Genomic DNA, 24,277 nt, shown 5'->3' with positions numbered 1-24,277 from the left:
CCAAAGCTATCGCTATCTAAGTACTCATCTACCTCGCAATCCGATAATAAATATATATTACACCCGTGCATACTCCCGAGGGAGCTGTAGAACTTTTTCACTAAAAATACTTTCAAGATAAGTACACTAGGGGCAACGGAATTAAACTATTGCACATCTAACCTTATATAGATTGATTGGAAAAAGAAATTCTTATAATTTTTTTTGTACTGCCGAAGCAAGACCAAAAAAATCATGACAGATAGTAAGAAATATTTAATTAATATGTAGCAATTCTATATATATAAAAGGGTTAATACTAATAAAGAAAACATGTTAGCAACCATTATACTTATGTTCCTATGTTGTTTCAGGGTTCCGACCCCCGCGTGGCGACGTGCCGAGGACGGTTGCAGACGCGCCGCTGTCAGCTTAACCAGGAGATCAACAAGGAACTGCGTCTCCGAGCTGGTGCGGAGAACTTGTTCAAGGTGATGCCAAAAACCTCTTCATTTCTGAAGGCATTGCATGTCACCTTTAATAAATAAATCATCAACATGTCAGACGCCCACTGCAAGGCGTGTAGACCATAGATCGCTACGATAACCGGTCTTGCGCCCGGCCTGCCTAAGCCACGTCCACCGTGTTCGCCTTCTGCCATTTCAAATGAGCAATTCTTCGCGCTAAGTAGTGTCCCTAGTTCTTCCGCGGATATCTTCATTCATGAATAAATAAATAAAGTATAAACAAAATGAATTGTAATTGTCCTGATCTCTGCGATACGGGTCTGCGTGCCTAGTGCAACAGCAGTAATGACATATTTAAAAATCTCAATTATTTGCAACATTTAGTTGATACTGTTGATTTGTTCTTTGTTAAATCACACCTTAAAACTCGAGTTCTCGTACCCACAAGGTTAAAAGTTCGAACACCGCAAGACAGGGGCGTTTCGGTTCGCTGACCGAGTTCGCTTTGTTTGTTTGGTTTTTGTTCACTCGCATCGGGCCCCAAAGTCAACGTACGCGAAGAAGTCTTTGTTTTGACCGGAAACACTTTGAAATCGTGTTCGCACCGTAATCTTCGAGAATTTCCATTATGCTAAGATCATTAAAGAAACCTATTAGGTCTCGTAAGATCATGTACATTATTTTACTTATTATTTTTAAAGTTAACTGAGTAAAGCGCTTTGGTTCGATCACCCGCATCAAACTTAAGTGCGGGGCAATCGATTGCCAGCGCTATCTATTGATACAAAATTAAAACATTACGAACTTTTTCTCGTTACATGTATCATATTAAGGTAACTGAAACAATTATTTCACATCACAATGACACGTATACTAGTCAGTTATATTTATTTATTACATTAAAACATGTATATAGTATGGCACTGATAAAAAGGCTAAAAGAAAATGAATATTTCTTGGTATATCATGTCTATTATAATCGAATATACCTTACATGACAGGCCACGACGAACAGAAAACTACGCGAAACGGTTGCACTGGAGCTCAGCTTCGTGAACTCCAACCTGCAACTTCTGAAGGAGCAGCTGGCGGAATTGAACTCTTCAGTGGAACTCTACCAGAGCGACAGGTAAGTTCTTACCTCTTTTCTCTTTATTCACTGGAACACTGTTCTCTAGGAAAGCGACCATCGTATAGACTTTTTATAACCATTTTTTATATTATAAAATGCGAAAGTTTTTGATGCAAAACATTGTTAATTTTTATTTTGATGCGTCAATAAATAATGATGGCACTTGGTTTAATGCCACAAACCAGAAACAAGGGCTCTTGTGATTGATTTATTGACTCTGCAAATGCAAGTTGCACTAGATTATTTCCCAGCTTTTCTCAAGTGTAACTAGATAAATACAAATGCGCGATCAAAAGGAAAATACAAATGAAGGTCTCGATGGTAATGTGTTACAAAAGTGACGTTTTCACTATATTTAGTCCTTTATATACCTTTATATATACCTTTTTGTATGATATAATCCTTTATTTACCTTTTTGTGTGATTCATACTGTATTCAGTATTATTCACAATAAGGTATATAAAGGATTACCTTATAGGTATGTATTCATTCCGCATTCTCGAGGGAGCAGGACGAAGAAAACGCTGAGCTTTGTTGAAGTTTACATGTCCAGGTATACCGTACTAGCTGAAAAGAAATAAGCTGAAAAAAAATTGAATTTGAGGGTACGACATACGAACAGGGTTGCCAAGGTTACTTTGTATTTGTTATTGTTTGATAGGAACAATTCAAAAGAAATTATAGACAGGAGTAATAGTATCAAAAGAAGACTCTAATTTATAGTAATTGTATTTATAGATTAACAATGTAAATATTTAAGAAATGCTAGTATCTTTACAAAGACGAGAATTTAACGCATTTCTTGAGGCCCACTATTCAAAAAGCCTTAACCAATTTTTAATTGGTAAATAATCTCCATACCTCCCTTGGAAGTGAAGCTGCGAACGGACGTGTCGAGATTGTAGTCGTTACAAATTATAAACGGAATTGACTTTATGAAACGTTTTCCTCGACAAAGTCATAAGCGACCAACCAGTTAAGATTCCTAAGAGTCCGAGATCAATGGCCTTCGACGCCTGGTCATCTCTAACAAAAAAATTAATTATCAATCTCAAAACCATATTTACAATACTTTCCTCCAAATACAAGACATTGTGTAGGTATGTGAAAGATGATCTATTGCACTGGAGTACAGTACTTTGCGTTTTTTATGCATTCATCTGATAGATGGAACCGGGAAGAAAAACCTATCAATTAATAATTAGTCATGTTACTTACTAAAGAACATTTACAGAGATCACTTGTATACATCACGAAGATGTCAAGTGCTGGAAATGGGAGAAAAACTTTACTCAAACTAAGTGGTTGTTTGGAAGAATTGCCTCGAATGATAAGACCGCCTATCCTAGTTTTTTAAAAAGCATATTAACTAACTAAGTAGGGACTTAGAGACATTAGATATCACAAAAGTTCTAAACGTATTTGTTCCAAACATTTCCTTCAAGTAAAGAAAATATTTGTGCAAATATTTGTCGACGATTCATTTTCAGAACTACACAAAAGCGAAAACCGGCCACACTTAGGTTTAATTCATTCATGTCATACGATAGACGACCACTGCAAGGTAAAGGCCTCCCCCTTAGATCGCCACGATGACCGGTCTTGCGCCCGCATCACATAATTATAATAATTCTGCGCAAAAACTGATCCACAAAGAGAAACTCGCCGTGGGGTTATTAAAGCCAGATCGGATAATTTTCTAGCGCGTTAATATGTTATTTTATTTCACCAAGTCACCGACGTTTCAAGATGACTTTCGCTTATAATAATCAAATACATATAACACAGACATTATCTAGTGGTAGATGATATGCTACACTTTGCTTAGTTGGTACCTCAGTAAATATAACTACCAGCAGATAGTGATTTGGTGTTACAGTTTTACATAAATGCTGTTCTAAGATCATTTTATGTCTCAAGTGCTTCATCATCATATAGAGCAAAGGACAAATATCTGTTTGGGATCAAAGATTCTTGAATGGAGACCACGAACCAGCACGCGCAGGTGTACGTTCTACATCTGCATGGTGCACAGGCGGCCTTATTAAAGTCGTCGCAAGATGCTGGATGCGGGCCGCTTCCAACCAGTCTGTGTACTTCCTACGACTGAAATAAGGGTGATAATGTGTTGAAAGCGGCCTGCATTCAGCGTTTTCCAACGACTTCACGTCTTACGCTGCGCTTATCGGTTGGTGATCTCCATTTTAGAACCTTCAGGTCCAAAGCTGGCATCCACTCTGCGGCGCTACGTGACCTGTCCACTTTAACTCGCCAACTTATTACTGAAAAAAACGTATATCACGTCATGACTTCACTTTCGCTACATTATGCAAAAAATAACATCGCGTTTCATTAGTGACTGTATGCTAAAATATTTTTTTCATTCCTGAAACTTATATTTGTTAATAAACATGAATTTTGCAATACAAAATAAAATGGTCCTGGAATAATATTGAAAATGGTATAGATAAATTTTCCCATTTAGATATCGAATTAAAAAGAAACTCCAATAATAGTACATTGGAATTATTTAGTGGGAACAGTAATATATAAATTGAAGCAGAGGGCTGTTTTTGCTTTGTAGTAAACGAAAATGAAACACCTAACGTGTTTTTAAACTCAAATTTTCGACTCGATCAATTCGGCTTTAGATATTATATTTTATATTTCTTTTCGTTACGACACGTGAAAAGTTGTAAAAGTAGTACTTCTGTTATGCAAACTATAGAGTAAACTAAACACCTGCGCATCAAACATCTGAAGTCAACCAAAACTAAACAAAGCACATTAGGACATAATTATAATCGCTTTATTAAAATAATTACTTATTTCGAACAGGCACACCAACAACAATACATGTGTTTACAGTTTAATTAAACATGTTTGCCTATTGTAGGCATACCACAGTCGGCCCACATTACTTAATAACAAATAAATAAATTGATTAGTGAAACACGTTTTAATTATTTTTTTTTGTATCGTACTGCGATAGACCTATAACTTTTCACTATAACTTTTACCGGTTAGAACTGACGACCCTGATTGAGCATATCCGAAGAAAGTTGCCAAGTGTGGTCATCTGTGCTCGGGATCACTCTCCATCCAAACAAGGAGCTGTTGTTCAAGTCACGACTTGAACTTGTGCAGTTTCACTTCAACGGTGTGTAGGAAAGGGCCAGTTGAAACCTAATTTAGCTAACGTCTGTTTACTTCGATTCACTGAACATATTTAGGTATATATTTAAACGTGGTCTCTTATTTGGAGCCTCATTGCCAAGCTTTCAGTCGCTTAACTAGCCATAACCATAGATAGCGCTGTGCTCGGGATTTCTCTAGGAGATCGAATCAGGAATGAGGAAATATATAGGCAAACTAAAGTAGCCGATACAGTCTAACGGATTGGCTAGTTGAAATGGCAGCGGATGTGCCACTTAGCGTACAGAATGGCCGCTGAATCTTAATTTCTGTAGTGGATAAGATAGATTGGTTAGCGCAGCGTCGGACGTCCACAAACTTAACAGGCGACTTTGTTAAGGACATCGGAAGAAGTTAGATGTAAGCTGCATCCTAGCAGTTATTAAAAATCTATAGAGGAGGTCTATGGTCCATGGAGGACACCCTGCAGTGAACGTAGCGCTGAAATGACAATGATAATTTATATATATGGAGTATGATACTATTTTATTTTAAGCAAGGTTTGAACGTTTCCCATAAATCAACGTCAAGACAAAATCTAGTCGAGGAGCAAGGTAACCCTCGAGCTATTCACTAAACCACTTCATTTGAATGGGTTATCCGCTATCCTAGTTTCTCTTTGTCCTTGCGATAAAATACTCTGCACTTTGGTATAAACTTTTGCAATTGCAAAGGAAGTAGGTCGGTTTCGTAAAATCCTATATTACCCAAAACTACATTTTGTCGTGAGCTAAATTAACGTACACACTTATTAGGGTTAGCACTACTTACATTATCAATCTGTTTTTGTTTTTTAATCGTGGTATCCTATTTTATATGATATAAGCTTCAACTCCAGCCGGTTGAAACCTCACATATTTCAAAGCCTATTGTCAAAACTGCGGAAGCATATCCTTTATAACGACGAGACTAATATACCTACGACCGATCACCGTCAAGTCGCTTATGATTATGCCTCGAAAGTTTGATGTGAAAACGGTACATTTTCTCCCGAAGCTCCAGCTGTGTCTTCTTACGTTGAGTTCCAATGATCTCTCAAACTTTTGCAATAATTTAACAATTCATACAGATCGTATCCAAACGTACGTCTAGCTTAATGGTTAAATCGCTTTGTTCACGCTGTAAAAAATGTTTTGGGTTAAAAAATAAGGACAAGTTATTGTAAACAATTGCCATCCTCCTTACGTCGTATCCCTCACTACTGAGGATCGTGGCCCTTTGGGAAAGTTTGTACAAGAGAGGCGGTTCCCTCTTATTTGAGAGCCATAAATATAAACTATAAAGTTGGGCGGACCATAGATATTTGTAAATGTACAGAGGTTCTCATTAATAAGTCAACTATATAAGATAATCATAAAATATGTTAATTCAACATAGGAACTTTTTTTTAATCTATTTTTGACTCTACTCTATTTTTACTCTTTGATTTACACGGTGATTGGTTATAGGTGTAAAATCTTTAATGCGGTGAATATAAAGCTCATTTGTCAGTAAAATTCAGCAAAAGGCGTTTTCATTTCCAATCAACTAGTATAAAGTATTCATTCGGCAACTTTATTGATATCTACAATCCATTAACAGCAGTCAAAGCAGTACAAAGTCTGCAAATTTATATATATATAAATATATGTCTATATATATATATATATATATATATATATATATATATATATATATATATATATAGTAAGAATTTCCAATATTCAGAATATCCATTAAATTTTTTCTTACTTTATTATCATTACATTGTTATTTCAAAGACCATTCATATTTGGATTAGGTGAACCATACATTAACAACAAATGAGCTATACATTAAACCCTTAAAAATTTTAAACCTATAACCAATCACTACAATATTTCATTTAGAATTACTCAATTACAAATATAATTGAATTGCTTAATATACTTGTTATACATTAAGTAACCAAAAAAATAAATGTGTGACAGCCCTAGTCATGTAATAGTGCACAACCTCACGTGTGAATAAGATTATCGCCCCGTAGGTGTCACGCGGAAGCCTTTCATTATACTTGATGTTCCACTGAAAGAGATGCTATAAATTTTTATAAATATATTTTTACTCGTCATACATTTTGTTACAGATCGACAACCTTATGAACATAACTAAGCATAACTTTCTTTTTGGATTACATGAAATTACCGGCCTTGTGTAATCCTTAACATTTCGACAATAAGATGTCCACTGTTACACATAGACCTCACAGCCTTCCCCCACAAGGCTTTATTAAAGTCATACGTCCAGTTTGTGATCGCATGTCCTACGCTGCGTTTGATAGTCGTGGTCTCCTCTCCAAAACCTTAAGGCCCAAATGGCAATTTGTACTGCACGCTGTGTGGTCTGCTGACTGCTACTTTAATTTGCCAATCCGCTGGGCTATATCGACGCCTTCTGCTAGGCATAGGCCAATGATCGTCGCGGTGACTCCCCGCAACATCAACTATGACGATCCACCTAGAGGGGGATCCCACGCCGCGTCATTCAGCTCGCGGTTGCCATTAGAGAACCTCTCGGCCCCAAAGGCTAACGGTTACACGAGTGATGTGCTCCACCCACTGCCACTTCAGATTTGCAATTCCTCTTTTTATTATCTACGTATAATTCATATAAACATATCATTCATATTCATATGACACATCTAATACTATATAGCATCATACGCTTACATTAGCAATTTTATATAATGTTAAAATTAAAAAATCGTATGCAATATTGTAACATATTTTCGAATTATAAATAAAATAGTAAATTGCTTCTGTCCGTGACTCTTTTACGGATTACAAAATATAATTGCAGCCTAGCTATCGTTGTAAATCAACCCGTAATCACACATATATAGTACAATGGGCCGCTATTTCACATACTGCAACACTAACTGGACAGGTGAAAATAATACACACGTACGTTTTCTCGAGCAATGGTTGCTTGGTGAATGGGACTGTAGCCTTAGATGTAAGATTACGTCATACCTGTACATTGTAAGGCGTTCCCATTTTACATTTTTAATCATTTATAATGACCATTTGTGACATCATGAGGATTTGATTAAAACTAAAATTAAACTGAACTCCCACATAATTAAAGCTTTTATTTTAAAATAAGCTGCGAAGTTTACAAATGCGTCCCGACTTGAGAATAATCAACAACATTCTGAGTAAGTTTTTTTCTATTCCTATCTTTAATATATTTATATATCATCATCATCATGTTAGCTGATAGACGTTCAGTTCAAAGCATTGGGCCTTCTCAAAGATCGCCACGACGACTAGTCTTGCGCTGCCTACATTAAGCGACTTGCCGCGACCTTAGTTCCACCCACTCGAAACCACTCTATACAGCTATGTACGGGCTCCGTTTTGAACAGTGTATGCAACGCGACGAACGCGCACTCGGATGATATCTTTTTTAATAAATTAAATCCGCATTTCTTTTCAATCGTTCTTATGCTTTTATTAATGTTACGTGTCAAAAATTACATATTTAATTAAGGCTTCAAAACATAAATCAACCACCGGACCACCTGTATAACAGATTAATTATCATCATTATTATACGTATTTTAAATAGCCTTTCCGGTTATTTCGTTATTTAAATATGATAACTTTAAAAGAATTATTGCTTTAAAAACTCTTTAAATTTAGAACCGTCTGTAACAGCGGGAAAAGCGATAAATCCGATGGACGAGATAATTAGGATTTTTCCGCTGCAATTAGAAAGCGTCGAGCACACTTTCCCACCGCGTCGGCAGCTGTCGAATCACTTACTTTTAAGCGTAAAGCCTATTAAAGTATAACAGAAACAATTAACCATACATAAACCGATTCATTTGTCATCAACAAAACAAAAAAACCTTTAAGTATTTAATGTCTAATCTTACTTGTATTATTCAACTGCCATTATCATAACCACATCAAATAAATAAAAAATATTTCTGTCAAAACATTTAAACTCCTAACTTACTACATAAATAGTCAAAGAAACAGATTGTATTGTATTTGTCAATCGCGCGCTTTAATTACATAAAATAAAAATAATAATATTCCTGCCTGTTCTTCTCCTAGAGTATTTTCCTGCTTCTTCTCCACGAATATTTATTTACTTTATTTTACATAAAGCTCACTGACAAATAACAAATTTTAAGATACGACAATTGTTTGTGACAATTGCTAACTACAAATATGACACCTAGCAAAGCAGAGTAGATTTAAAAATAAAACAAATTAAAAATTAAATAAAAAAATAGGTTGACAATCAATGAGAGTTCTGTTAAAAGTTCCAATGTTGAATAAATGAATTTTATCATTATTTTACCTTATATAGTTCACTTATATTTTAACATACATCTCCATATCTACATATAATATCCATATCGGCGTGACCAACTTCATCATTTGAATCGAAGGATGTCTAATGCTGGATATGTCCAGACCTCCCATAGATTTTCAATAGGAAGTAGATGATACAACGAGTAAATTTTTTTACCGTATTCTCCGTATCCTTGCGTCATATCCCTACAGAGAATCATTTCCGTTTTTTTTTTAAATGTTAGAGACTATGCGCCTGCAACTATGTGACTATGTTACGTTACCATTGCGAGTCCTTGGCGGTGTGTATTGCTTTAGCTATTAATGATGATTTCAGGATTGTCATCATCTTTCCTATGTGACCGAAAAACTCACAAATGTGCTTTAAGCACATAGTGAAAAGACAAGTGAAAACTTCGAATTCCATATTTTTTTCTTAAAGACCAAGTCTCAGGACCATATAACAATATGTAGAAGACTAGCGTGGTTATGTTTTTTTTATCCACAATCGATGCAGCCGAGACATTGTATTTTTTTTGTTTAGATGTTAATAAAATAATTAAAATCTGGCAGTAAGGAGTTAGTGGGTAGGGGTGTAGCGGAGCGGGGACCCCCACTACACGGTTGGACCGACGACATAGGGTCGCGGGAAGCCGCCGGATACGGCAGCGCCAGACCGGTCATCGTTGCGTTCTTTGCCTATGCCTTGCACCGGGCGTATATCCTCTGACGTGATGAAGCAGTTCGTGCTCCAGTTAACACGGAACGTGACTGGGTCATTGAGAGCACACGAAAGGTTAAGCTAATATTTAACCTTCCATGTGGTTGTTATGAAGTCCAATCATTTCCCTATAGTTTAATATGCATTTGTCTTACAAAAAATAATAATGTATCAATAATAATCGAAAAAAAAATAGGGGTCCATGAAGTCTGTCCAGCCAAGCCGATCAAAATTGGCCGCGAGAGATAAGGTATTTATTAGTCAAAGCAATGTTAAGTTAGCCTATCGGTTAGCTTAAATCAGCCCGCGAAGACCACTGCCTATAGAGCTTAGCGTGGGACGTCTGACCACGAGGTGGACAGGAAACCTCGTTAAATTCTCGGGAAGACACAGAATCCGGATTATTTAACCGGTGCTATTAGAAACCTATGGGGAGGACATATTTGTCGACTCTCGAATATATATAGGTATATATCTATGTTTGTTCGTTAGCAGACGTCCATCAGATGAAATTTACATCGAAGGAAATTTAACATTATTACACATTTTAATATTTCACACGATCACATGGTAGGTACACACACCATTATACCACAATGGACTATATACACATACACATAGTTCTTTCCACTGATCAACCGGTGGCTGTCTGCAAACTCATGATTCAAAATCAGTGTTTCGGCCACGAGGATAAACGATTTTTAAATTTTTTATAAGCTTGCCGTGTTCGTCCTGACACTCTGTGCTCGTATAGAAAAAAATGTTATTTGTTTGTTCCGATCAAGAAATCACTGACTCATTCTACCGGTTAAAATAACTGTAACATAAATATATAATGACATAATTTCACATGAGGCGAAACAGTTAAAAGATCAAAATCCTGTTAACGACTTAAAGTAGAGAATAATGAATTCACTCGCTAATATAATTCAGAAAGAGCGTTCATAATCAGTTTCCGGCTTTGACGAGAATTCCCGCGCAAATGCGGCCGCCATTTTGTGTAATTAAAATGTAGGTAGATTATGGTTTACGGCTCAATAAAAATTGTTTGCACTTTTAAAGACGTTTAGTGCAATAGAACTGTGGAATACAATAAAAACAAAAAACACTCCCCACGCGAGTCTTTTTCTCGTGTTTAAATATTTGTTCATGTGTTTTAATATTTAATTGAGTACAATATCAACTCGATTAGGAGATCCGCAAAAAAACCGACGTAACCGACGTGACTAGAAGAACTTCCCGTCTGAAATGGCATTTCGCGGGGCACAAGAGGCCACGTACCGGTAAACAGGGCGTGAATAGGCCCCTAGTAAGTGAACCTACGGCATTGTCAAGGGTGAGGAAAGTCGCTAGATGCGGGTGGCGCAAGACCCGTCATCGTGGTGGGAGGAGACCTATTCTTCGCAGTAAGCGTTTACCGGTTGACAAAATGATGATGAAGATGAATACCAACTTATCACCAGTTGTAGCTTAGTATTGATCAATGACTTGCGTTCTTAGCTCCGGGTTTGATCCCAGCAGATAATACAATTTTTAAACTTAATATTATAGTCATATCTAACAAACGGGGAAAAAAATATTGCAAAGAAATTATTATGTCTTATAACGACCTTAAATCATATCATCCATCCACCTTGTGAACAGAAGACCCTGGCAGTGCTTGCTGCTGCGCGATCTGCACTTGGATTACTTAAGGCCCCAGCGGCCATTTTGCATTTCATAGAACCTTCTGCAATTTTACCTTACATGGATTAAAATTAAATAAAAAATTAGATAATTTCTTAGAGAAGGAATTTTTTTCACCAGTCGAGAACGGATTGAAAGACTAAACTCTATTTTATTAATTATCCGTACCACCATTCGTAAAGAACAATTAATATTTATCACTCAAAAGGCAGACGGAGACGGAGAAGGTCAGACCTTGCTCTAAATTGACTCATTTCCCTGAACTAGCTTATCTTGGTTGAAGGTGAGTCGATAAATATATTCAATAGGGTAAACATATGTTACGCATTTGTAATGTTCCTAATTGGGATACCAACCACTTCCCACGGAGTGTTTCCTTTGTAATGTCTTAAAATTATAACGCAATAAACTAAAAACTATCAAATAATAAATAAATCTTACTACCGTGTAAACCAGTATTTTCCAACCTTTTTCGTGCCATGAACCACCTATTCTTTCTAAGAATTTTACGTCTTTCATATGGAACATAGATGATTGTTATATTAAAGCGATACGGTTACATGTATTGACGCCATTTTCTAATTGCCTCCGTTAATAATCAAATTGCCCCTTCTTGGGGCGTGAGCCTCACGTTGAGAAACACTGGAGTAAAGCTTTTATTACTTATAATTGAAATTGTATTATAAAATTGCTCAAGTTTATGAAAAACACTTGTGAATCTAATCACCAAAACAAAATTAGCCAAAGATTGTTGTCAGCAATTCTTAGATCAGATGTTTGAAACTCTTAGTGAGTTTCAAACATCCTGATTAGATTGAGATATATACAGGGTTAATATAACATTGTTGTTTTTTTTCGGTTATTGAATTAGGAATGAGGAGATCTGTTAACGAAATTCCGCGATATGGCCCAGCGGATTGATAAACTGTATTTGCAGTGCACAGGCCACATAGCGCACTGAACGGATGACCGCTGACTTTAAAGTAGGACATTCATATTAAGGTCGTCGGAAAACGCGCAGCTGAAATGATAAATGATAATATTGATGAACATAAAAAAATTGTTTAAAATTAAAATATCTTATTTCGTTGAATCGCGAAGATTCACCGCGTACCAACACGATTATCCCCGGGCGAGAAGTGAAATGTCTTTCGTACAAGGTGCGATTTTTTGTCGCAATGAATTACACATCCCGCTATTTCTTTGATAGATCGATGAGCGCCTGCCGCGCGGACGTGTGAAGCATAATTTTGTAAAGCTGCAACTATGTTCACAAGCGGTAGCGATTATTGTATATAATGATACTTTGAAAAAATTATTAATATGGCGAGAAATGACTAGCTATATGAGATGCAATTTAAGAGACTAGTGGTATTGGTCTGACAGCGCTAGTGATTATATTTGCAACAATTATCATAAGTTAAATTGCAATCTATGTATTTAAAGTTGAATGTTTGTCTGTATGTCCTTTATGGAATTGTAAATTATCCATTTGATCATATGATAATCTGTAGTAAAGTTGTTGTGCATGTACTCACGCAAGTTTTGGAGTTAGTAGTTTTGTTATTAAACATTAAAATAATTCAAAATGTATTGAATATTTGTGCAATGTCTTTCCTTGAAATTTATTTTAGTTTAGTTATTAATAAGAGTATAAAATTGACAGCAGGACATCACCAACAACTTAATAAGTTTTGGAGTGTGACTTTCATAAGTAAATGCACTGTACTGTAATATTAAACATCGCTGAACAAAGTGCGAAGTAACATAAAAATGTAAAAAAATAATGATTTTTTAAACGATGTATCCAAACACGTAAAGCATATACGCTTCTTGTTGTAGAATTTATTGTACTTAATATAATATCTCGACGAGATTGTGATGGTGAAGTAATAAGGAGAGCGCAAATTACTAAATCACACTGCACTAATTAGTCTATCTTCAAAACTTGACTATCCACACTTTGTTGTGTAGAATCTTCGAGAAGTTCAGAAAATCTGGACAAGCTTATAATTGTAGACAATATAAAATGACGATCAGAAACTCACTGGACTATCGTAGTTGCAAAAGAACACCACCGTGCACGACTCAATAAAGTTTTTCGAAAACGGAAAAGCCTTGGAGAAAATAATAGCGGAGATTTACATGTTTGGCCATAATACTCATTTTATATTATTTAATTTTGAAAATCTAATTCTTTCAAAGGACGTCTCCATACAATAAACTAAAGCACAAAATGCACAGCTATCTGTCACTTTAACAACGTATAGGTATCCTTATTCTAATTCAGAAATGGAAAAATTCTGAAGACATATCCACATTGACATGTACAGAGTGTTTGTTTTTAGGTATAAAAGTTTTAAAGCAATGAACGTATAGCTAATTTAATGACAATCAATGTACGGGACGTCCTGTCCAGTAATCAACGGTTTCAGAAATAATAGATAACGTATTGATAATATAATAAGAAAAATCGTTTTCATAATTCGAATTACTAAATGATTATTGTTTACTATTTGTCCTTGCAAGCTTTAAACCGCCAGAAATTTTTGGTCAGTCGCATTCCAATATAGTTTCAGAGTAATCAATTTATATCTAATAGATTCAGGCGTTATTTTGCGGAAGTCCATCCTTAGTAAGAAAAGGACTAATATATAGCTACTTCCGCTATGTAGCAGTAGTCGTGCAATAAAGTGCACCGCCCGCCAGCTCGCTGATAAATATGCGTGCGGCAGACAATGTTACACCGATTAGTCCACCGAGTGCACTAATCGGTGTAACATTACTCCTGATGATGTCCCGTGAAGGGGTGAAACACGTGTTGAGTGATTTAAGGGTGGTAGTTGTGTAATTCGCATTGTTTTCCGCACGCGCATTTATCGCGGGCTGGCGGACGTTGCACTTTATTGCACGACTACTGCTACATACTATGAAAATAGGTGTAAAAACTTTTTGCTGACAAATAATGTATATATTGGCTCCTTTAATGCTTTTACATCTTTTACCAATCACCCTGTATACTGTTTAATGTGTCATTGTAATCTGAAAATTACTTTTCGTTTTTCACTACGTACGAGGGTCAAACTGAAAGTTCTTAGAAAATCAAAAACTAAGCATTCTAGCAAGTTATTAGTTTTATTATAACTTTTCAAAATAGCGTCCATTTACATCAATACATCGCTGCATTCGATGGAACCATTGAGAAAAGCACCTTGCCCACTCGGCCTTAGGGGTCTCTTCGACGGCGTTTTGAAACGCAGCCACTGCTTCTTCGGCGTCCATAAAATGTTTTCCTCGAAGTTTTTCTTTTATTTTCGGGAATAAATAAAAATCGCAGGGTGCGAGGTCGGGGCTATACGGCGGGTGACCCAGTAATTCCACGTCTGAGGTCGCCAAATAGTCGATCGTTTGCCTGGCGGTGTGCGACGAGGCATTGTCGTGATGAAGGAGGATCCTGCTGCGAGGTCGTTTCTCTCGAACTTTTTCCAAGACAAGTGGCAAACAGTTGTTAGTGTACCACTCTGCATTAACCGTTTTCTGATCCTCTAAGACAACTGTCGCGTAATGACCTGTCTTTCCGAAGAACGAGGCCACCATCTTTTTTCCAACACTTCGACCTCTCTTCACTTTAGTTGGCAACTCTTCGGAAGGAAACACCCACTGAGCAGACTGTCTTTTGGTTTCCGGATCATAACAGTAAATCCAGCTTTCGTCACCCGTTAGTATGTCGAACACAGCATTTGAGTCACCTCCGTTAAATTTTTGGATCATTTCTCGGCACCAATCAACACGGCGGAGTTTTTGAGCCTCGGTCAAATTATGCGGTATCCAGCGGGCACAAAGCTTCCTGACCGCTAAATGTCCATGGAGGATTTTGTGCACTTGACTCATACCTATGCCTAGACTTGTCCGAATCTGCTGATAGGTCACTCTTTTGTCAGTCTCTATCATACGCCGCACAACACTGATATTGTCTTCAGTCGTCGCTGTTGAAGGCCGTCCCTCACGCAAATCATCGGTGAGATTAGTTCGACCACGTTTGAATTCATTAAACCAGTTGTAAACTGTGGCACGAGATGGGGCTTCATCGTGAAAAGCCAATCGAAGTCTATCATAACTTTCTTGTTGACTTATATGACATCGAAAGTCATAAAAAATCATTGCACGAAAATTTTCTCGGCTTAAATTCATTCTGACGTGCACAGACAATTTTCAATTTGCCGCCAAATCGTAAAACAAATGACAAATGAATGAAATGTATACTCAATATTATTGGTAAAGAGTTCTATTTTCAAAATTTAAACTTATTTTTTTAATATAATGCTTTTAAGTTGCCAGTTCTAAAAACTTTCAGTTTGGCCCTCGTACGCTTTATAAACAATGCCTTTCGTAGTAATATTTATTTGTAAGTAGAATACTTTAATAGAATATTCGTACGTCGCTCTCGCTTTACATTATAACCTCTTACTGAATTCTCTGTAATCACCTAGACGATACTCGCGTAGTTTTTTGTACACATCTATTATATACATTAATAACCCTTGTTACCACGTACTAAGATCTAATTTGTTGCAACAAATAATTCGACGCAACCATGTTTAATGTATAATTAGATATCTACGATACATAAAGCTTTACATTTATATATCGATACACATTAATTATTGGAAGCAGACATAACTTGCAAAATTATTTTACGTAAAATAAAGAATTACTTTTTAATTAAAAAATATTTATTTTAAATATATTTGTAGGTATTCTATTTTTAAACCTGAATATTTGAAAACACATTTATCAATGCAAAGATGTAAAGATAAGCTTGTTATACCTTTCTCTAGGATCCGTAAAGTTGATTACTTATTTGTGTGCCATATGTATGTATGCCGTATGACAATATTAATAATAAAGGTTTCTAATTATTTTGGAAGTACATTAAACTAAAAACTTGGTAAAATATATTTCATAATAAGCTTTAGGCTAACCATCTTAAGATACAAGTTATATCAAATGTACGATTATTCTACCAGATTCGACGTTTTTATAAATGAAAAATAATTATGCAGTACGTACTGCTTAGCAGAAAGAGAGCGTTTTGTAGAAGAAACATTCATATAATTTCTTTAGCGCTTTGACGGTTGTATGATAACATCTACGTTACACTAATTCAGCATCATTTCAGCCATACGTTGTTCACTACTGGACGAAAGACTCATAGATTTCCAGTAGAGCCGATAGGAAGCGGCCTGACCAAGCATCTTCCAACCACCTTAACAGAATCGTCTGCCAACGTTACGGTTTCTAGTCCATGGTCATTCCAGAACTTTAAAATGCCAGCGGCCATTTGTTCTGCGCGCTAAGTGGCCTGCCTATTGCTACTACAACTTGCCAATACATACTACATTATTCTTATTGTCTCCAGCAAAGAATGCTTAATGCCGATGATCCCGTTGGGGCTGAAGGAGACAAAAGAAGTTGACTTCAGGGAGCCTTTTAAGGACTTCATCCTGGAACACTACAGCGAGGATGCCGCGGCGTACGAAGACGCCATCTCCGACTTCATGGATATGAGACAGGTATGACACCTGTTTAGTCGCGACATCCCGGGCAAAGAAACAGCTTCTTGAGTATTTGGTTAAGCTAAGCGGCTTTGGTGTCAATTTATATGGCGTGTGTTTCCATAACCTAACGAAGTAACAAATATACAATGTGCTAGAATAAATCTATTTATTGCAGGCCATGCGGACGCCGATTCGTTCAGCAGTGGGCGTGGCGCTACTCTTCAAGTACTACAACCAGCTGTACTACATCGAGCGCCGTTTCTTCCCACCCGACCGCTCGCTCGGCGTCTATTTCGAATGGTTCGACTCATTGACAGGTATCTACATATCCTGTTCCTCCAACAACCAGAAGGTAGAACGCAAACTGAGTTTGGAATGGCATCGTAGCTGATAAAATATTCGACGAAGAGCTTAAGACACTGTGTTGATTTAGAGAAGATTATAGGAAATGAGCAGACTTTTGTATTTAAGTATATAATTCTTAATAAAAATTATAACTCTTTATTACGTAAATTATCGGGACTTGAATGTTGCAGAGAACCGTTTTTTAGTTAAAGCTTTGTGTAAAAAGTATTTTGAATATTTGTTTTTAATAACATAATATACTTTATATTATATATAATATATTATATATTTCATACTTTCTAATACCTTGAAATCCTTTATTATTCTTATTTAATTACTAATATCTAATTATGTTTTAAATAATGCATATTCTCGAGTGGCGGCCACGAGCCAGTAGACGCACCGTGGGTTGGTTCCAATAGATGGACCAATGACATAATCAATGTCACGAGAAGCTAGTTGAATGAGGGCAGCCCAAAACCGGCTACCGTGGCGATTTTTGGTGGAGGCTCGTATTATAAAATTAGCGACTATTGACTGACATGATCATAGAAATGATGACTGCTTGTAATGTAGTAAGCTCTGTATATTTTTAATAGAACAAACTAAACATTTTAATTTAGAGAATATTTAATTCGAATTTATCATATTATTGTCGCCAACGTATCTAATTGATCCTATAGTAATATATAAATGACAAAACCTTTAACTTTCAGGAGTACCCTCGTGCCAGCGTACTGTTGCATTCGAGAAGGCGTGCGTGCTTTTCAATATGGCCGGCATCTACACACAGATTGGCGCTAGGCAGGTATAGACATCACTTGTAACTCTTCACGTTGCAATTGCTTAATGCTATCTGTTAAATAATGATACACTCTAAAACAGAAAAGAATATTCTGAGACTAAGTTTTGCACAATAAGTGAAGGGCACATTGCCCATCGTCGGGCGACCGAGCCAGTAGACGCAGTGTTGGTAGGAGTCCCCTCTAAGTGAACCGACGACCGATATAGTTATTATCGCAGTAAGTCACTGAATGCGAGCTGCGTAATACGGGTTATCGTGGCAATCTTTGGAAGAGGCCTATTGCTTGCAGTGGGCGTCTATCGGCTGATATGATGATGATGAAGTGTTGCACAGGGCAGGTGATTTACCTTCTGTTTTTATCGCTAAGTTTCTATGTCAGTGTTGTTTGTTTTACGTTATGCAATATTCACGAAAATTACAATAATATTATAAGTAATAATCCTGCATTATTAAATGAATAAATTTGAGAGAAATCTTTACATCAAAACTATGATTAGTTTAAAATTTTCCCTGTATTAAATTTAGTAAAGGCTGGATAACCAGAGAATTTGTCTAATTTTGATCTTATCTCGCTACAATATATGAAGTCTATAAAGAGGTGAATATTAGCCCCCATTAGTTCGACAAAATGACATCCAAAACTTATTCTATTCACTAACCTAGCTACCAGTTCGAAGAACCTCTATTTTAACATGTGAGAATTTTGTACACGTACATTATATCACATACTCTACAACTGCAAATGTAAAGATGTTGTTTTGTAATATTTTACTCTGTGGCTATAATTAAGTAGTGTATTACATTTATTGTTACTGAGTTTTTTTTTTGTAAAACTTGAAGACCTTATTTATATCTTCGTAATATTTTTTTGTTAGTCTGCTTCATCATTCTTGGATATGGCATCGTGGTAGGTCTGTTGTGGCCATGTGACTTAATGGGAGTGAGAATAAAAGCTGGTCATGTCCATAGGAGCGCAAGACGTGCGCGGGGCTGGACGGTGCTGTGGATGCCTTGCTGCGAGCCGCCGGCACGCTGCGCTACATCCACGAGAACTTCACCAACGCACCTTCTGTCGACCTTGCCGCAGATACGCTTCTCGTGCTCGGCGCGCTCATGACGGTGGGTACTTCCACAGTTTGACACTCACACACCATAGTTTCTTCTACGCATATACATAAACTGAATAGACATAAGGGAAAAAATTCAGACGCAGTATTTATAAACAACAACGAGTGAGCCTGCTTCTCTAACAACGCATGACCTTGTCAATAACTACACACTTTGAATACAAAACAATTCCAAACAATCATCTTAGATTAGACATAGTAACAAGGTCTTGAGACGCCTCGCAACTATCACCGAAGCGAACTAAGAGCTTAGCGGCCTCCCAATCCGGTGAGATTGTAGTATGTAGCAGCTCGAACCGAGACTTCCCAGGGAGCACTTGAGCTATGACACCCTTAATGAGGTGTTAGGCTAGGCCCTCAACGCCCTACCCTCTCGTATCCGCGAAATCTGCAAAGGCCATTTAGGCAGCAGAACAAGGCAAATAAAAAAACTGATTCTGTGCCGTCGGCTATAAATTATACCAACACAGTGTTTAACGTTTGAACTTAAAAATGATGTTTCAGGACAAACGTGATGTTTTCAGATTATTTAAAATATTGAAATTGAATTACTTCACTAATATTGTCACTACGAATTTTATTTTATATTAACTTGAATTTTCATTTCCAAACAGGCGCAAGCCCGCGAATGCCTGTTTGAGAAGTTGCAGCTGCAGGCGCGCGAGGCGTGTGGCGGTCGCGAGCAACAGCTGCACGCAGACCTGGACATGTGCCTCGACCTGGCGCAAGAGAGTGCACAGCTTGCACACGTCTATGGACAGCTTTACGAAAAGGTGACCACGACTATACATCTAGAGACACGAGCACTGCAACTGTATTTCAAGTTCTTAAATGAATAATATGTTCATGTAGTATATATGTGTTAACGAGCCATTGCCGACTAAATAAAAATTTATGGGCTGGCCTATGTCCAATGTCAGACGTTCGTCATATCGGTGAAATAATGAAAGTTACATGATTTTGAATGTTGTCATTTCGTTTCAGATGCAGACAGAGGGCGTGTTCAACTACGTAACATACTCGTGGGTTTCTCTGGTCCACGTCAAGACTGAGTTTTATAAAGGTAAAGATTATAATTTTTATTGGTTTAAACACCATAGCTACTAATAGCTATGGGTTTACTATGGTTTATCTTAGAGGTTACCAGAGTTTTTTTCTCATAAACCTCTTTCAAAGCTTGCACCACTCGACCTCTTGCTGCTACATTTCTACCACATTCCTAAAACTCGCCTCTACCCATAGTAAAATGGTATAAGCAAGTTACAAAGTACACTTTACACTGAAATTAGATTACTTCTCAAAATCGTTTGTAATTATCAAAAATTTTGTTTCGAATCCCAGCGCTGGCTCATCAGTATTGTGGGGTGGCGCTAGTGCATTCGCCGGGCGGACCACGCGCCGCCGAGCGTCTGGCCTCCCTGCACGCGCCCGATCGCACCAATGGTGAGACAAATCACAAAACCCCATTTCCATCTCCACTATTCCTCTTGCCTCCACTATACCTCACTGCCAACAACGCCTATTTGTCATCTCCCTATGAAACCCATCTATCACCCTCCTCCAAATTTTTATCGTACCTCTCAGGCAATCACCACACTTCAAGCAAGCCCTAATACCTATTATGTACATTTACGTATAAAAGTACATGCAATTAAAAATATCAAAAGAAAAGAAGTAACAAAAAGTGCGATCTGTTCCCTTTCGTTTAATGTAAAGGGAATTAAAAGAGCAAAATCAAATAAAACCCAACAGTGCATGGCTGTTAAGCCACTTAAAGAATACAGTTCCTTGACAACTTTGTTATTTTAGACAGGCGCAACGTCTTGAGAAATTCGAATGTATCAACGGTGTTTGTGTCCCTGGTGCAGAATTATATATACTCGATAGGGCCCAAGGACTCGCAAGGGGATACTAGAAATGTGTTTAACATTCTGGGATGACTGCCCAGGACGACCAATACTACATATGTAAAAAACAGTTTCATTAATAATTCTGTTTTGTATTGAGCCGCCCTTAATGTCGGTAAAGCAGTCGCTGTTTGACATTTACACTTCATAGATGGCGCTGTTAATAATAGTGTTACGATGGCGCCCATTGCAGTCGCCGGTCAGCAAAGCAGTTGGTATTTGAGATGTTTAACTAATAATTTAAAATATTTCAGAATAGACTTTTAAAAGCAATAGACAATAATAACTTTAAATAAGGCACTTTCTCTCGACTATGTAGGTATATACTTCAAAAAAACAATAAAGCATTATTCTGAAAACAGAAAAACGCATTATTATTTTTTTGAAACATAAAAGAGTAACAAATATCTTCAAATGACATGAAGTTCTTCTCTTCTACAATAATATTACATAATTGGCGCCAGTATTATACAACGCGCTATCGTTTGACAGATATTGATATATATTCCGTTCATATGGACATTAGGGGTTCATTTTACTACTCCCTCTTATTAGGACCTCGCATAAACCACACTACGGGGTCATTATCCTTTCTAAGGCAAGTGCGATCCAAATCAGTTTTTATTATTGTCTTACATTTATAATGTGTATTATACCGTAATATGTATTGCAACTTATTTTGTTATAAGTATATATAATATTCACAAGAGTATGTATGTTTACATTTGTATGAATGTATGTTTTGTATACGTTAACTACCCATTATTTTTTTATTTACTTCTACCATTTCCATTCTATGGCTGTCTGTAAGATATTGCCTCGTGTGATAAAAACGCGCATTCTACTCTATTGTTTATTATTACAAAACTATGTAAATGTATTCTAGCGTGTCCAATAAAGAATATTAAATAAAAAAAGAAGTACCTACCTGTTTGTACACACTAATTGTATCAAATAAATCACTTCCCTAGTATCTGTGACTGTTGTGTCTTCATGCTGTCACCTATTCCTCTTACAAAAGTGATTATTTATCAATTATAGGTCCAGGATCCGGTACCGGGTTCACGGAGGTGGAACCGATGGCTCTTGGCCGCGCGCACCTGGCGGAGGCGCTGGCACTCTACGAGGAAGCCCTCCGGCTACAAAGAATGTGTCGGTAAGCTACGCATCACATTATTTTTATACAATATTAACAATTACAGGTTTTTGAATGGCAGCTACGAGCCGGTTGATGTAGCATGGGTGGGCCTGCAACTAGGTGGACCGACGATATGATTAAGGGCGCAGGAAGTCGACGGATTTGCACATCGACCTGTGATCGTGGCGATGTTTGAGGAGTCTTATGCCTTGCGTGTATAGGGTGACATGATAAAGATAATACGTGTCGGCAGGGAGCTTCGCGGCAAGGAGGCGCTGGCGCGAGCGGTGCAAACGCAGAGAGAGAGAGCGGCACGCGAGCGTGGCGGCCGCACCGAGGAGCCCGACTTCGCGGACATCATCGACGCCCCCGCCATATTACGTAACTACTATCCCTCCATTTTTTCTAACATTTAGGAAGCAAATCTTCTGGGTAGACACAAAAGGATACCTGAGGGAAGTATAATGTTACGAGATTCCTACTCACTAAATCGTCGATGGTCGTTCACGTAAAAAAATCTAGCGTAGTTTAATTCTAATCCAATCGAAGTTTTAAGTAGAACGCCACAAAAAACCCACTAAAACTACTGGTAAATGTTATATTCTTACCTGATGATAATTCCGTGTTTATTAAATAATGAACAAATATTTATGTTTTCTCTAAGTTTTTCTCGCACCTTCGAAATGTCAAGGCAATTGATAATGTACAAGTAATTGTATTTGAAAAAGTGTTATGGATCCCGTTTCTCCATAATCTGCTACTGGGTTGGGAATTTTCATTCTTTAAAAAAATCTGTGCCAGAATTTGGATAGTTAGTCTCTAAATGCTAATATTACAATTTGTTGATGTCATTAATCTTGCATTTATTATGTTCAAATTAGCATAATATATATAATCCATTGGACAGCTTCATCCAAGTTCGAGCTGGCACTGACACTGCCTGATTTCGCCCAGCACCGCGTGGAGGACCTATTCAAATCGCTCGGCCCCATCGCCGTGTTCTCAGCGAAGCGCCACTGGAGCGCCCCACGCCTGGTGCAGCTACACAAGAACGGCGACAAGAGGAGGGAGGCGCGCCGTGAGCGTCGCAACGGCAGGACGGATGACGACGCCAAACGAGACCACTCTGAAGACAACAGCGGTTACTACAAGGATAAGAGGGTGACCAAGCAGAATGGCGTCTACATCACCAGCTACAACTATGACTACCACCCGAAGGTGATTGATTACGACCGCTACGAGTACAGGAGCGACGCGGAGGAGGGTAAACTGAACGGAAGGGAGAGGAAAAGGGAGTTACGGAGGGCCGCAAGCGAGCACAGCGTGGCGGGTGCCGACAACGATGACGGCTTTGGATTCGCGGTGCGCGGCGATGCCCCCGTCGTCATCGCGGCCGTCGAACCCAACTCCCTCGCCGACGTGAGTACTCCTGGCACATTTTCTCAATTATTCATTTGCTTTAGAAGACTTCAACGCAAATAAAATAAATCATTGGGAAAAATGTAAGCAGAAAATATTTTAAGAAGCGACTGTTACTATAAAAAACTTGCGTATTCCTTATTTAGTGCAAAGCCTATACTGCGTTTATCGTTCCGTGGTCTCCATTCCGAAACCTTAAGGCCCCAGCGGCTGTCTTTTCTTAGCGCTGCCGTCTGTAAGTTTGCTAGGGGCCCAGAGTTTTATACGGCGTTTAAATGCCGTTAGTTATAAATGGTAACACATTGTGATCACTGCTGTGAAAAATCACACGATAACTGCATACGTTAAAAAATATATTTAAACGGTTGAAGTATGCAATTACATCAAATAAAACGGAACATGGACGGTAAGAATTCGAAATTCGTAATTCTTATGCACAGCCCCCCATAACTGAGGATCGAGACTCCCTCAG

At 37.6% G+C, this 24,277-nt stretch overlaps 1 protein-coding gene across 1 annotated transcript in view; it reads left to right on the top strand.

Moving 5' to 3' along the window:
- Positions 1-24,277, top strand: part of Rhp (rhophilin) — a 113,125-nt gene that overhangs the window by 87,463 nt on the left and 1,385 nt on the right. Inside the window, exons 3-14 of the mRNA XM_068768892.1 lie at positions 354-470; positions 1,448-1,575; positions 16,926-17,079; positions 17,240-17,381; positions 18,126-18,217; positions 19,184-19,333; positions 19,956-20,114; positions 20,326-20,404; positions 20,683-20,784; positions 22,290-22,404; positions 22,640-22,767; positions 23,294-23,805. Of these exons, the coding sequence (XP_068624993.1) occupies positions 354-470; positions 1,448-1,575; positions 16,926-17,079; positions 17,240-17,381; positions 18,126-18,217; positions 19,184-19,333; positions 19,956-20,114; positions 20,326-20,404; positions 20,683-20,784; positions 22,290-22,404; positions 22,640-22,767; positions 23,294-23,805 (1,878 nt within the window). The remainder of the gene's footprint in view (positions 1-353; positions 471-1,447; positions 1,576-16,925; positions 17,080-17,239; positions 17,382-18,125; positions 18,218-19,183; positions 19,334-19,955; positions 20,115-20,325; positions 20,405-20,682; positions 20,785-22,289; positions 22,405-22,639; positions 22,768-23,293; positions 23,806-24,277) is intronic.

The sequence above is a fragment of the Battus philenor genome, unplaced genomic scaffold (genome assembly GCF_028537555.1).
Source record: "Battus philenor isolate CCGP_79_NKW_IND1 unplaced genomic scaffold, ilBatPhil1.0.hap1 SCAF_27, whole genome shotgun sequence".
In the NCBI taxonomy this organism is placed as follows: domain Eukaryota; kingdom Metazoa; phylum Arthropoda; class Insecta; order Lepidoptera; family Papilionidae; genus Battus; species Battus philenor.
This window is presented reverse-complemented; position numbering and strand designations above follow the sequence as displayed.